This window comes from Parus major, chromosome 2 (assembly GCF_001522545.3).
Source record: "Parus major isolate Abel chromosome 2, Parus_major1.1, whole genome shotgun sequence".
Classification (NCBI taxonomy): domain Eukaryota; kingdom Metazoa; phylum Chordata; class Aves; order Passeriformes; family Paridae; genus Parus; species Parus major.
The window spans coordinates 100930227-100945631 of NC_031769.1; the positions used below are offsets into that span (position 1 = coordinate 100930227).

Sequence of the window (15405 nt, forward strand, 5' to 3'; positions counted from 1 at the left end):
ACCACTTCTAATAAAGATGCCCACATAGCAGTCTTTTATTTATAACCAGTACACTCCCAGATTGCTGGGTTTTTCTCACTCCCTAACAACCAATTCCTGAACTGAAGTTAGGTACAGTAATTGCCTGAGTGTGTGTTTTTGAGCTTATCCTTGTAACTAGTAAGAGACTACAACAAAGACTGGAGATGAAGATATGTCACAGGGGAAATCATATTATCTACTTTTCCTTAAGGGTCATTATGTTTTCTTCACATTCCCTCCACCTGGCAGATGTGAAATTAATAATCTTGCCCCTCAGGTTTGCTCTAAGTTAGTGAAGGTTCATTTGTCTCAAAGAGCAGGTTAATTTCTTCCTCTGCAAATGTTTTGAAATGGGAATCTATTAAAGTGAAAAAATAAGTCTCCATTTATATGACTGCTTTTCACACAACCAAAGACGTGGCAGTTATTCTTACATACATTCTGTTTCCATCTGTATATTAACCCAGCTGTAACTGTCAGGAAATGTTTCTCCGTATTCTAATGTGGAGCTTCTCAAAACAAACTGATCTGACAGTCAGGTTTCATGCTCTGTGTCCTTACCAGCACTAGATTGTGTCTATATTCCTTTTATACTTCAGCATGTGTCAGAAAGTGAGCCAACAGACCATACTTGCAGCATTTTTCCTGCCCTTTTTTCCCCCTCCCATTCATGTGGAGGGGAGTGAAAATGTTCTGTTTCTCAAGTGAGATCTCTGGATGCTCTATCTAACCAAAAATTATTTCTTTAGGGACTAATGGAGACACAAAAGTACAGGTATTATTAACTTCTATAAAGGCCTGTTCTCTTGACTGCCAATATTAGGATAAGCTTTTGTATTCACAAGCTGAAAATTCACTAAATGGAGAACCGACCCATGATTTCCCCTGCAAAGGAGAGATGCATTTGGGATGAAAGGGCAGATACTCTCATGGTGTTTATTTCCAAAAAGAAAATGTTCTGTTCTTGCTATCACTGGCAGCCACAAATCTAGAGAAACATTCCATGTAGTGGAACTCCAGCTTTTGTCTGTGATGAAGTCTTTCCATCACACTGTACCTCACTGTCTATACAGCCTCAGACAAGGACAGGAATACAGTGGAGAAAGATCATGACACATTCCTGTGTATTAAAGAAGAATCTAGGAGAATTTAACAAACTCCATGGTGAGAGCTTCTCTTCCCAGATTTTGACAGAAACTTGGAATCACAGAACAGCTGAGGTAGGAAGGGTCTGGTTCATCTGGTCCAACCCTCGCTGTACACCACCCTTGCTCTACCAATGCCAGCTACAACAGCTTGAATTCCAGATAACTTTTGAGTATCTCCAGTGCTCTTTATGTTTCACCACAGAAGGAGTTTGGGTTCATCAAGCATGACTTCCCCTCTGTGAATCCATGCTGACTACTCCCTATCATGTTTTTGTTCCTTGTGCTCCTGGAAATGGTTTCTAAGATTGGTTGTTCTATCATCTTCCCAGGGTTTATGGTGAGACTGACCGGACTGTAGCTTTTTGTTTGGTTATTTTGGGGGGGTTTTTGGGTTTTTTTTTAGGAACTTAAAGGAGTCTGAGGGGAAATTCTAAACTGTGAGACAAGAAGGAAGAGAACTGCATTTAAAGAGATTTTTATATGGGAGGAATTTGGATTATCTGGGTTTTTCCCAACCCAAAACCCCTGATAACACAAGGCAGGCTGTTCTGTACATGGTATCTGAGATGACAGAAATCATCTCAGTGAGGAACACCTTGGGCACTTGTCCCTGGACAAGTGGCTGCCAATGAAGAACACCACTTCTTACACACTAGTTCATACACTAGTCAATGCTGAACACCATTTGTGTTTTCTGAAGGGCCCCTTCCAAGATGTTTCATTTCCCCATCAGAAGTAAGTGACCAGTGATATAGACACATGGACATATATCTCACTAGGCAGTATTTTCTTGGAATTCTATTAAAATCTTTCAGTTTACCTCCTGCACATCTACTGCAAGTCACCTGCTACATGCAGGAAATCCAAAACTAGCTTTTACCCTTAGGAGAAAGTGACCTTATATGAAAGGGTTTGTGTATCAGAAAGGCATTAGAAAAAAGGACAATACAGTAGGATCTTACTTTCATAATAAAACCATAAATAAAATGTAAGTTCACTGTAGATTTCTAGTTCTGATAAATCAATGCAACCTTCTACTAAAGTTTATTACAGTTTCAGGTTAGGAATGGAGACTTTAGAAATATCATGGAACTTTTCCATGGAAAATAAAATGGTGCAATACCTGCACCCTGTTCCTCAGGGTTCAGGTGTCTCTGACCGGAGGTCTAGCTCTAATACAACGCAGCTGCAAAAACCTTGGTTAAAACTTCTGAAGAAAATTGCTAAGGAAAAGAGTTATGGAAAAAAAACTGCAGTATGGCTTCAGGTTGACATTTTCCTATGATCACAAAACTAAGCAATGTTAAGACTTTGTTATATGCTTGAAAATACCCTGAACTCCTTCACAGGCAGCTCCCCACGGTATAGCAACAAGAAGGAATAACTTAATTCCCAGTTACAGTAAGATCCTTCCTCCTTTCTTGAGACAAAACAGTCAAAAGTTTCAAGTCTTGAAGGACAGTGAAAGGCAGCTGCCATTTCAACCTAGAGAAGTTCTTAGGAACTCATCTTTCCTAATAATGATATAGAATGGGGAAGGGCATGGAAATCAGCAGTAAGCACCACTGAGCTTCATGAAAGGCTAGGGCATGGACAATGACAAAGGGAGAGACTAACTAGGGAATTAATGAGGGTGGGAGGGTGGAGAACAGGGAAAACCATCTGCAAAACTGACTTATTATTCAGACTGTTGTCTACAAGAAGATACAGGCTGTCCATCCTGTAGGATTTGGACAGTGCTCCCTGTCATGGGGCAGGAGGAAAGCGGTGGCACTGAGTACTGTCCAGCAGACCTGAGCACACCGAAGTTAAATGCAGGGTTCAAGACAGCTCCTGGTCTGTGCCATTTGCCCAGAGATACCTCTGCCTGGTGCAACCTGATGCAGGTCTGAACTGATCAGAGGGAAGAGGATACTCATTCCATCAGTGTATTCTAGCACATGCAAATTTTTTTCTCATAATGCCAGTGGATGCCAGTAGGCAACACAGAACTAGTGAAATAATTCTGACACCTTCAAAGATTTACCAGCTGAAGCCAAAGCAATGAGTGAACTGAGAAAAACAAAGATTATTCTTTTTCCAGAGAGGGGATTTAAAGACTTCTTCTGCCCTGTTCTTCCAGATTGTAACAAGCCTTCTAGGAGTACCAGACATTTTACAACAAACCTACAGCAGTGTTTCAAGAGCTCAGTTGTACTGGGAGTAACAGCTTTCCTCCTGACAAGCTCAGGTGATGGGATAGAAGAGACAGCAAAATCAACTATGTTAATTAAAACATTCCTGTTATTTCATTGTATGAAAATTATTGGTTAAAATGACAGTGATTGTTTTGGCAAATACTCCAGGGCAGTAATTGTGTCTTAGTGCAAAGAAGCAGAGATCTGACTGTTAAAAAAACCCCACAGTTTGGGGATAATTCATCAGAAGATTCTTTCATGGCAGTCTTTTAATTTCTTATTTTTTTATTTTCTTAAATTCTAGTAGAGTTTTCTGGTTTAGTAAAGGAAAATATGCTAATTTTCAGAAATTATGCCAAATGTCACAGGGAAAAAAAAAAATAATTATGAGAAAAAGAAAACAACTTTCCCTAGGGGGCCTTAACAATCCCCTCCCTTAGCAGGAGGGAGGATTTTATTTTAACTTTTCTTCCTAAGGTAGCTGTCTTTAAGACGTATCTGTTCACCAGCAAATTCAAGGAACAATATAAATTAGAAATAAAGTCTCCTAACAGAGGGGCCATAGCAAAAAAAAAAAAAAAAAAAAAAAAAAAAATTGCAGGAGCTCATTTAGCAGTTCTGCATTATTCAGGTGTGTTTTAACTGGGGCACTGCTTCATCACCAGAATGCAGGGACACAGACCAAATCAGGATTTGTATCATGCAATGAATGCCAAAGACAAAGCATGCTGGAAAGCCCTGAAATAAATAAATCTACCCACTGGAATACTGGTATGGATAAGAAAAAAAACTACAAAACATAGTCTATCTTATTAATCCTTCAACATATCTACTTTAGTTTTACTATGGACAATGCCACTGGTTTTGGGCCAGACTGTGTCTCATCAGGAACAATAGTGATAGGACAAAGGGATGAGCTTCAAACTGGAAGTAGGTTCATATTAGATATTAGAAAGAAATTCTTTACTGTGGGGGTGGTGAGGCAGTTGGAACAGGATTCCCAGAGAAGCTGTGGATGCCCTGGCATTCAGCATTCTTGGTTCACAACACCATATGAGATGGCTGTGGGGAGAGGGGGTTTTGAGCATAGGAACAGGTGATTTAAATTCCAGACAACCAGGGAAGACCTTCTTTTCACACCTTTAAATGAGAAAACCCCTTTTTTCTAAGTCTGACTCAAATGTGGTTCACCATGGCCAAAATCCATTAAACTACTTCAAACCTGAACTCCACATTCTAGGTTAAATCTAATCCAGACCTGAATGTGATTCTCTAGCTTCCTGAGAATTACACTGTAAAAGCACTAACATTATATTTCATCAAAAGGAAACAAAGCACTTTCTAAAGTGGCAACTGCTCCAGTGAGTGTGATGCAACCAAGTCTGGAAAGACTTTTTTCCTTCCCATTCTAATTACAGACACTTTTATTTAGTGAAGTTACAGATAAGACTTGTCTATTACAAGCCTCTGAAATCTCATTTTGCTAAAATGAAAACATATTTCAAATGCTTTGGAGAACTATTAAGATTATTGAATGCCTAGCATACTGCTTCAAGTCTCCAAGTGGTTCACTATCTTCCCCTAGGGAACAGGCAAGCAGCATGCAATTATCACAGTAATTAAAAAGGTGCAATGATTCTTCTCTTAAAGACTCCTGTTTTATTAATTCTATGGTATGCTTTGGAGACTGGCATTATTTTACTCCTACCCAGCTTAATTATACCGTCATTAGTTTATCAGCATCTCTTTTTAAACCCTTGGGCCACTTATTAGCATGTCACTTGCTAACAGTTAACCAATAACCACCACACCTTCAAAGCAGGGTCTTCTGCTATAAAATAGCCAAACTGCAGAGACAGATTTAATATCATCATTCAATTTACATTTTTCAGTCATTTAACTTTCTGCTTTTAATTTAAGAAGGTTACTGTTTAGCTTAATAAAAACACAAATAATTCTGATGTATTACAAGCCATTACCAGGTAATAAAACACTTCCAGTACACAGTGGTTTATGAAACTGAATGCCTGTTTTATTACTCAACATTATGCACCACAGAGCAGAACAGAAAGCATGTGATACTCTTAAATATAAGTAAAGTTCTGGATATCACTCTCTACTAAGTCTGGCTGAGGTGGAGTTAAATTTCCTTCATAGCAGCCTGTTTGGTGCTACATTTTGGATTTGTGACTAATCCAAGGTTGGTAACACAACACAACCCTACAGGAGAGACAGGCTCACTCACACAGCACCCAGTACTGCATTACCTGATCCTACAAGCAGATGAAAAGACTATTAGTAAAACTGAAATACTTGTGTATTAAATACGTACTTACCTTGTCTAGACAGACATTTACAATATTATGAAGGGCACAGTGACCCAGAAACCCTCCTGAAGGGAACTATATTTCATTTTTATGCTCCACTTCTGACTGATCTTAACCTAGTAGAGAAAATCTTATAAATACAAAATACTTATCTATTATTATAATGTAGCTGTACTGCTTTCTGGTACTTTTCATTAAATACTTCTTTCCAGTAATGAGAGGAAGAAAAATACCAAAAATAACATCAAAGAATTAGTACTTGTGTAAGTTTGCATCTTCAGAACATAATAGTGGGATTCTGACAGCAACTCTGTTTCATTTTGTGTTTGACATCACACCAATTTAATCCAACTGAAATGACATTTACTCACTAACAAATGGCCAGGTGACTTTACAAAAAAATATATGCAATGGAAATATATGATTTCTGTTGAGGTACGTAATTTTTCTCTTAAAAAGTAAGACCAAGTCATTTTTTAAAAGACTAGGAACAATAAGCTAACACCACTTGTTACTGTCATATTCTCTAGCTACACTCCTGCCTACCTTCCACCAGCTTTACAGCAGCAGAGAGATGATTCAAAATCTGGGGTGAAAATACTAATGACCAAAGAAAATCCAGGTCACAGTATCCTCTATTATTTTCTGAGCAGCTAAATCCCAAACTAAATATCACTGCCAGTCTCACTGAAAATTATTCTACAATTGCTTCTGTATAATAGGTGAACTTTGTATGCTATTACAATCAGAGGTCATCTCTATTAATTATATCATCCAAAACAGGAGCCAAGATCGCTACAACACACCAGAAATCACACTATCTCATTTAGTAAAGAGACATGCTGTCAGTCACTCAAGAAAGCAGTCCTTTGCTAAACCTCATCTGCTAATTGAGACTCAACAGTGAATGCTTTTGCTGTTACACAGGATCTCTTTCCACTTTATCTACAAGTTTGATATAACTGACACTGAAAGATAAAAAAAGCACACACAGTCATGATTTCATCTACAGTCGCACAGAAGGTTGCTTTCAAGGTCACTGTAGCTGGAAAATGCTAATAGGTTATACTTAAAACCATTCAGTCTTAATTCCTGTAACCTGCTGGTTTAAGACAGACAGTAAAAACTGCTAGTGAAGTAACTTATGTCTTCAGCCCTAGAAAGATGCTTACAACTTTCCTATCACCTTGGAGTACTCACCAGCACATTTTGTTCTTGTTTTGAGAGCTGGGCCAGGAGACCCTGTTCCTCCTTCACCTGGTCTTGTAAGTAATACACTGATTTCATATTCTGTATCAGGATCCAGGTGCCCAATCTTATAGCTTGTGGAGTCCACGGGTTGTATGTCGTACCAGCTTCCGCTGGAAGTTCGATACTCAACTTCTCTTTGGATAATGGGTCCATCCCCATTGATGGAATTGGCATTCAGCTGTATCCACAGGTAAGTTGCACCAACTGAGGACAGCTGAGGTGGAGCAATGGGAACTGGTGGCTCTGAAAAACAGTAAGGTACGATAACAAGCTATGATTACACTTTTTCTGCTTCAAAACATTCAAATAAGCAATGGGGTTTGTATTACATTAGAGTTGAAGATTGCATAAAAATATGGATATGAAGGCATCACCACTACAGACTGACTTATTCTCATTAAACTGCAATATTCAGATTCTTTTGCTTATGCACTCGGAGATTTTAACCTGAAGCCTTTGGTTTATACCACATAATGTCAAACCAGGTGCAAATGGAATTCTATTCACTACACATTCCATGGCAACCCCCAACTAAAAAGAAAGATAATTTCAGGTTTTCTCATACAAATAGTTTGTTCCAGATATTAATATTAATACTACTCAAAAAAAATATTTTAAGCTGAAATTTATATTGTAGCCTATCCTTACACATAACAAGGATAGGAATTTATGCACAGAAACAAAATTATTTTTTATTAATTATTTTTTATGTACTTAACTACTCACCCTTTGTATTTTCAGACTTATGTGTAAGCAGAGCAAATACAGTAATTTTACAAGTTCTATAATTCAGTTAAAATTAAAGAGCTTCTGAAAGCTGGGGGATTTCTTGAGTTTTTACTACAAGTCTGTTTCTGCCTCATGTAATGGCTATTTTCACTAACTACCACAGAGAAATGTACTCTGTATCACAGAGCAAGCATGCATGTGATATCCTGATAGACTGGGTTTGGATTCTAAAAATTTCAAAAGCAACCAAAGTTTTAAACCCACTTTAATTTACTATGTTGATGGGCATCTAATTTTAAATTAGACTGCAGAAATAATTTGCAGACATCATCTTTTTTGAAAGGTAAATAATAAATCCTTTTTTCCCTTACTGGTTAAATTATTCTGCTGTTTCATGCATCATATCTCTAAAAAATTTGCCTTCCTGTTGGTTAAATATATTCATGTAGAATGAAATTGAGCCACCATAATAAGGCACTGTTTGATCCAATATTCTTAACGTATCTATCAGCAAACACTGCCACCTTCTCAAGGCTACACAGAATATGGAATGAATGCAGGACAGCTGTCTTCCCTAAGCTTTAGATTCAGATTTATCCTCTTCTGCTAACCATTTCCCTCTGTGCTGAGATACAGGTAGTCAAACAGACAAGAAGTTGAATTTATGTATTTCATCATTTTGTCATGGTCTTCAAAGTCACAGTTAAAGCAAAGAAACATTCAATATTTCCTGAGGAATAGCAGAATTGCTCTTTTAACAGATATGTAATTATCATACAGTAAGCTACCTTTTTTCATTTATAGAAGGAGTAACTCAGAGCACTGAGTACACTGAAGATTAGCTGAGCCTCAGATAGATGGTGTTTCTAATTAGCAGGGTACACTTGTATGCAAACTTTGATCTGTGCAATCTGTTAGCAATTGCTGAAATACAACACAACAGACCAGCAAACACAGACGTCAGCACTGTGTGTTTTCATCTTAACAAAACTAAATGATTACTGTCATGAAAAACACAATACAAAGGGCAAAACACCAGAACATCTCCAAAGATATATATTAAGCACTACTAATTGGAATAGACATAAAAATAGCTTAATGTATTGTGGCAGATTGCAGGATATAAATAATATTGTTTAGATTTTTCAAATCAGCAGTGAAAGCATTGTTTTATGTCAATAGCAATATATGGCAAACCGATGTCATTGTTGAGCTAGAAACATACTGCAGTTTTATTGAAACTATTCTTCCTAAGTATATAAACTATGGCTTCATACAGTGATAGTATGTCTGGAAACAGTTCTGACTTGACTCAAAATGATTTAGCATCAATTTAAATCATTAGGCTGTTTTGTGAACCAAGACATGAAATGGAACTTTTATAAAGCATCCTAAGGCATTTACTTAGCCATGCTGAAAGAACAGTTAATTACTTTCAAGTTTCAAATGCTACTAAAGGCTGTTGAAGTGCCATTCAAAATGCAAACTCAGGAGTTAGGTCACTAAGGTTAGTGGTTACACCAATTCATTCCAAATATTACAAGTACTTGAAACAGACAGTATTTTATTGTCTTTTTATACCTCAGGGCATGTTTTGCATTTCTCTGGGACCACAATGAAAAAGGTTAATTCAAGTTACATTATTTTAGCAAAACCTGCATATGCTGCAATTTCATACTATTAACATGGTTTAACACCAGAAGTTACCTTCTTACCAGAGATTGAGACTACCTAAAAAACAACCTTTTGTTACAAATATAATGCTCATATTAAGTGACTGGTTAAAAACATGAGATCAGTTAAACAGATCCTCTAATAAAAACACTGTATACCCAAATATAATTAAACTGATTTCACAACTGAAGTCTGAAATATATTATTTTGTCTTTATAATTTAATTTTTCTTTTGACAGAATGATTCAAGATTTTTAGGACGCTGAGGAGTTTGAATCACTTAGGTAAGTACCACACTGCAGCACTACTGTCCCTCACTGAAAGCAGTTTTACTGGCAGCCACTGAGATAGTCTCAATTAAATAACATGCAAATTAATACCTTTATGAAACAGTAAAATATACTTGATATTTCAGGGCTGTGTATGTTCAAGGAAGGATTTTCAGCTGACAGCAGAAACAAGTTTGTAGCAGTGGATATCTAATATAATGACTTATCTTAAAGAGGAGTTCTTCTTTGCAGATCTCCTCCTGAAGCAAGCAGACAATGCTATTCAGTACTGTGAAGCCCTTTTAAATGTAGGTTTTTAAAACAGAATATTAACTGAGAAAAAGAAGGTAAGTGGATCCATATTTCAAATTTTATGCCTTTTAGACTTTGAACAGACATGTGACCTCCTCCTGAGTTCTCTGACAAATGACAATTTGGGCACAATCCCTTAGGGAAAGGAAATAGTGGCTACCTGACAAAGCCAGAGGTCTGCAGGTGACAGAAAGCTTTAAGCAGGTGCTCTCAGGTAACTCTACAGAAATGGATCATTTGTATTAAATATAAGAAAAAGACATTCCTCATGATAAGGAGCATCCCTTCTCTTGCACAGAGGATAAAAACAAATATAGCCATACGTGAATGTAAACTATTTATTCTTATGCACTTTCTATTAATTGAAAACACACTTGAAACTGGAACTGCTTCATTTAAACTGCTTTGCACTTAAATGATACAGATTTTCCAAACATTTTCTACAGCATCTTAGCATCTTTTACTTTGCAGTTCTTCTAAAAATTTAATTGGGAGGGTAAAGGAATCACACTGACTTGCCACTGGAGATCATGTAAACCTGTAAGATTTAAGTCAGTTAAAGAAGACAAAAACAGACATTTCTTCTCTGCAGGTTAGAAGCACTATCTTGAAAAATGGCAAAATCTACTTCCTCACTTTTTGCAAATACATGAATGTGTCTATGTTTACCTTTCCCTCTTTGTCACAAAATCATAGAATCATGTTTGAAAAAACCTCCAGGATAACTGAATTCAACCTTTGACCAAACACCAAGATGCCAACTAAACCAAGGCATAAAGCAAATGTTTTCAGGGATGGGACCCCACCACTCCCCTCAGCAGCCTGTAACAATGCTTAACCATCCTTTCAATGAAAACATTCTTCCTGATGTCCAACCCAATTCTCCCCTGGCAAAGCTGGAGCCTATAAGCTCTTGTCCTGTCCCTTGATGCCTGGGAGAAGAGGCTGACCCCTTCCTGGCTACGACCTCCTGTCAGGCAGCTGTAGAGACCAATAAGGTCCCCTCTGAGCCTCCTTTTCTTTAGGCTAAACACCCTCAGCACCCCCAGCTGCTCCTGACCCACTCTCCAGACTCTCCACCAGCTCCTTGCCCTTCTTTGGACTCACTCCAGCACCTCAATGTCTTTCCTGTAGTGAGGAGACCAGAACTGGACAAAGCACTCAAGGATGGCCTCACCTGTGCCTGGTACAGGGGGACAATCCCTGCCCTGGTCCTGCTGGCCACATATGGGCCAGGAAGCCATTGGCCTTCCTGGTCACCCAGACACATGCTGGCTCAGGTTCAGTGGCTGAGGACCAGCACCCCCATCTCTTTCTCCCCAGCTTTCAGTACTTGTGTAGTCCTAATTTTCAAATACCTTCCCTCTCATTTCAAAACATCTCCCAGTTTGTGTTTCTGTTCAGTCCCAGCACAAACAACCTTATCTGGGTACGTAGCTTCTTGTTCCTGCACTCCTCACTATCCACATTGTTAATCCATCACCATTTTACTCTCAAAGTACAAGGATTCAGTAAGATGGAGGACTGTATACTAAAACCACACAAATGTTAAGCTCATAGGTCTTGATCCCTGTGCCTGGATCCAGCCTGCTCCCACAGCAGCTCAGATCCCTGCTTGCAATTAAATTCTGTATACTGTATCTAGAATTATGGGGGAATTTTAAAGATGAACTCAAAGAAGCCTCAGGATCTTTTGGTGTTTTATTTAATAGCTTTTTAACGAACTATATTAGAGAACAGATTTTCACAGGAAGAGAAAAACAGCATTCTTGACATAACTAGTACCCTCCTGAAAAAATATTACTGTTTCCAAGTCCAGAGCCTTCAGCACTTTCCTATGGCAAGTTTGCTAAGATGGATGATGTATATCAGCTCTTCTAGATGGAGGTTTTCTCAACACCTCTAGGCTGAGGCATGCACTCACACTGAAAAATACAAGTCCCCAGTCAGTTTGCCAAGAAATGAGCATATGCAACTGGACTTCATTATAGGAATTGTTGGGCAACAATAAAAGTCCTAATGCCAGCACTGATGGTAAAAAAGGGGGTACAGACAGTGATGGATCCACCATGAAAGGTTAATTGGAGAGAACAAAAACAGATGCCAAGTATCCGTGTATATTTAATGTATGAGAACAACTGATACCACAGATAAGTAATTGTTGATATTTTCTTACTATGTCTTGATGTCAAAATGACTTTGCCCTCCAGAAGGAATTCTTTGCTCTGGAGGTCCTGAAGAGGTTTGGTTCTGTTCCCAGTGTTAAATTTTCCACTTGGAAAATGCAGACATTTAAGCTGCCAGCATTACAGATGGCTACCTTTCTATGCCCTTGCTTAAAAACCTAACCAAACTCCTTTTAACCAATTTGACACTTAGGTTTACCTTGTTCGAACTCAATAAGCAGTCTGAACTCTGTAATAATCTGATGTCTGCTAGACAGGCTCATTCTGTTCTCCTAAATCTAATCTGTGTTGGATCTGCCCACTATTAGAAAACTTCAACCTAGGGACTGCATGTAGATCTCTAATTTACTTCACCAAACATATTTAATCAATTCTACCTGACTATTTTCCTTTTGCTCAATGTTTGATTACTTTTATGTCATCTATTAGATACGAGCCGATGTTTTTTACAATAAGTGGGTTATCTGACAAGGCCAATTTCATGCCTCCCATTAGATAAACTGACATTTCAATCCAATTCTCTGACAAACTTAGATGAGGATACTGTGCAGTTTGAGCACATACAATGACAAGGCACTTGTCTTTTCATCCTTTCTTATCAGAACAAACACTCAGGTAAATTGAAAACCTCCCCTTCAGGATTTATTTAAATAGAACAATCAATACTTTACTTCACCACCCTCTAAAAGGAATATAAGCTACCACAAACAAGTTTTCAAAAAATCCCCTTTCTTTCCTCCCCCTGCATTTTAATGCCAGACTAACTGTTCACTGACAAGCTTCTCCTCATTAACTAGACAATATTCATGTTTACAATTACTTAATAGCAGAACTGACAGCTCTTAAATTGTGACCTTTTCCCCCTACATACTGCTGAAACCTTGCTATAACATGCTCACTCAGGTAAAAAAGAAAAAAAAAAAAAAGAGAGAGAATAAGAATACCTGGCAGTTTCTTACATGTCTTTCGTTTTCAAGATTTCATTCCTATTCCTTCATGACTGCAGATTTGATTTTCATCACCTGAAACTAGCAGCCCTTCTGTTCTTTTCAAGAGTTCTGGTACCTGGTCTCCAGTGCCACACATCATGCCACAACAGCACTACAAAGCTTAAAAATCCTTACACACATAATTGGAATCTACTTAGAGTAAATTCCTATTTAGTGAAACTTTGTCTACAGTGAAGTAGAATGAATGTTGTACAGAGTTCTAACCCACTCAACTGTGCACACATCTCTACTTAAAAGCAAACATATTTTGAAAAAAGCCCTATTCCAGTGCAGAGCTTTTTGCAACCTGAGTTACAGGTTCAGCAACCAGTATGAAACAGAGCATGATAATTCTGAAGAACTGATTCTCTTTAACTTATAAATGCTCTCTTTGACTCTCCTGTCATTCTAGCAATGTAATTCCAAGGAAATTCCTCGTAAGTCAGTTTAGTTACACCAGCATAAATAAGAAGAGAATTAAATTTGTTGTTTGTAACAAAGAGGGGGGAGTAATTACACCACTGTTTTTACAAATATTATTATTAAGCCATCAGCAGTTCCCAAGTATACTAAACATTACATGCAGTGTGGGCATATGTACATTCTTCATGATTTATGGATGGTAATGGATTAAAAAAATACATAGCTGCATGTACTGAAATCAAGCCATTATCTTTGAAGTCTGGTAACTGATATAGCAGAAAGCCTGCTAAAAACGAGAAAATACAACTTCTTAACTATATGTCATCAATAAGAAAGCATGTTTATTAATTAGCCCCTAATGCTGCTGTTCAGTAGAGTCATCTAAGGTTTTACAGCACAATGTTTAAAATGGGTCTTTTTAGGTCAGAAGGAGTGACCTGCAGGTGGTCTCATAAAAGCTCCAATACAGGCAATGGGGATTACCATAATTACTTTGCCACTCTACAAGTAGTTAATGGGATTACACCCTAAGGCTATCCACTTACTCACAGTGGCCAGTGCAAATTTTCTGAAAGAATCCTGGTAAGCACAAATGCTTTAATGATACGCTTCATAATTTCATCTACTGCACCTCAAAAGGAGCACTAACAAATTAAAACACCCTGAATCAAAGAGACTGAGAAGAAATTAATTCCTTTGGCTTCCTGTACCTCTCATCACTGACACAGTACTTCAGAACTCCTCCCTCTGCCTCCATCAGGCAGTGTTCATTCCTCCTTGTTTTCACTGGTGTTAGCTCTGAAAGATGCTTCATCATTCCTACTGTGGTTATAGTCCATGCTTGCTTTCTTTGCTGACTTTCATATGTATCTATTTTTGGCCACCTACTTTATTTTCTTTTCATGCTTGGACTGAAACAACCTCATTTCTTCCACCATGCCTTATAATTATATTCTCATCTCACCCACTCTGTTTGTTTCTTTTTTCATCTATCCATTCAAATAGCTCTTCTGTGTTTTCATGCTACAATTTGTTTTGTCTTGTTATCTTCATACCCTGGCTATTTCCAACATCCTTCTCTTGCTCTGTTTCTCTTCATTTTCTCTACAACACATTCACTAAAACCCTATTCTTGCTTTTGGAAAATGGTTTAATCTTCATTATGGCTTTCTTGCATCTTCTTCTGCTAGTGACAGATGATTCCCAATTCTACTTACATCTAAGTGTTACCAAAAGTTATTAAAAACACCCCTCCATATACTGAAATATGTGTAATTTATATGTTCACTTTAATGTAAATCTTGTATATTTTGTAGTAAATACAGTTTTAGAATACAATCTCCACAAAGGAGGCAAGTAGCCATTATTATGTTCATACTTTAAATAAAAGCTTTTAAAGATATACAGGTCTAAAGGGTGGGGTTTTTTTGGAAAATATCTAAAACAGCCATCAACAAGTACCTAGTTAATTAGCCCTGGTTTCTTCCATCACTCTCTTGTTACAGCTGGATAGACTCTCAAGATTTACATAAGCAAAACCTATTTACTGAACCTCTTATCAAGTTTAACAGGCTATGGGTGACATTCTTACTGCATTAGCAGCTGCAAGCCCTGATTCCATACACAGAGCATGCAAATACTGATTTGTATGGTGAAGTACCTTTGACTATCAGCTCTGCATAGTTGGACACACCAACTCCTCCTTCCGTCCGGATCATGCAGCGATAGTTGCCAGCGTCGCGCTTCGTGGCGTTTACCACACTGAAAAGAGCTACAAATCGTCGGGCATTGAACACTTTTATGTCCTTCAAAGGTGCATCCCGTACATAAATACCCTAGGCAAAGAAATAAAGAATATTATTAGTCATATTAAAAAAATAAAAATATGCTGGCAACCCA

The 15405-nt window shown here is 37.8% G+C and overlaps 1 protein-coding gene across 11 annotated transcripts in view; it reads right to left on the reverse strand.

Annotated features, from left to right (window-relative positions):
- PTPRM (protein tyrosine phosphatase receptor type M) overlaps positions 1-15405 on the reverse strand; it is a 441320-nt gene that overhangs the window by 261819 nt on the left and 164096 nt on the right. For all 11 annotated transcript variants that reach the window (XM_015618484.3, XM_015618479.3, XM_015618477.3 and 8 more), the window contains exons 6-7: positions 15167-15341; positions 6874-7167 (exon numbers count right to left, since the gene is read on the reverse strand). In XM_015618484.3, the coding sequence (XP_015473970.1) occupies positions 6874-7167; positions 15167-15341 (469 nt within the window). The remainder of the gene's footprint in view (positions 1-6873; positions 7168-15166; positions 15342-15405) is intronic.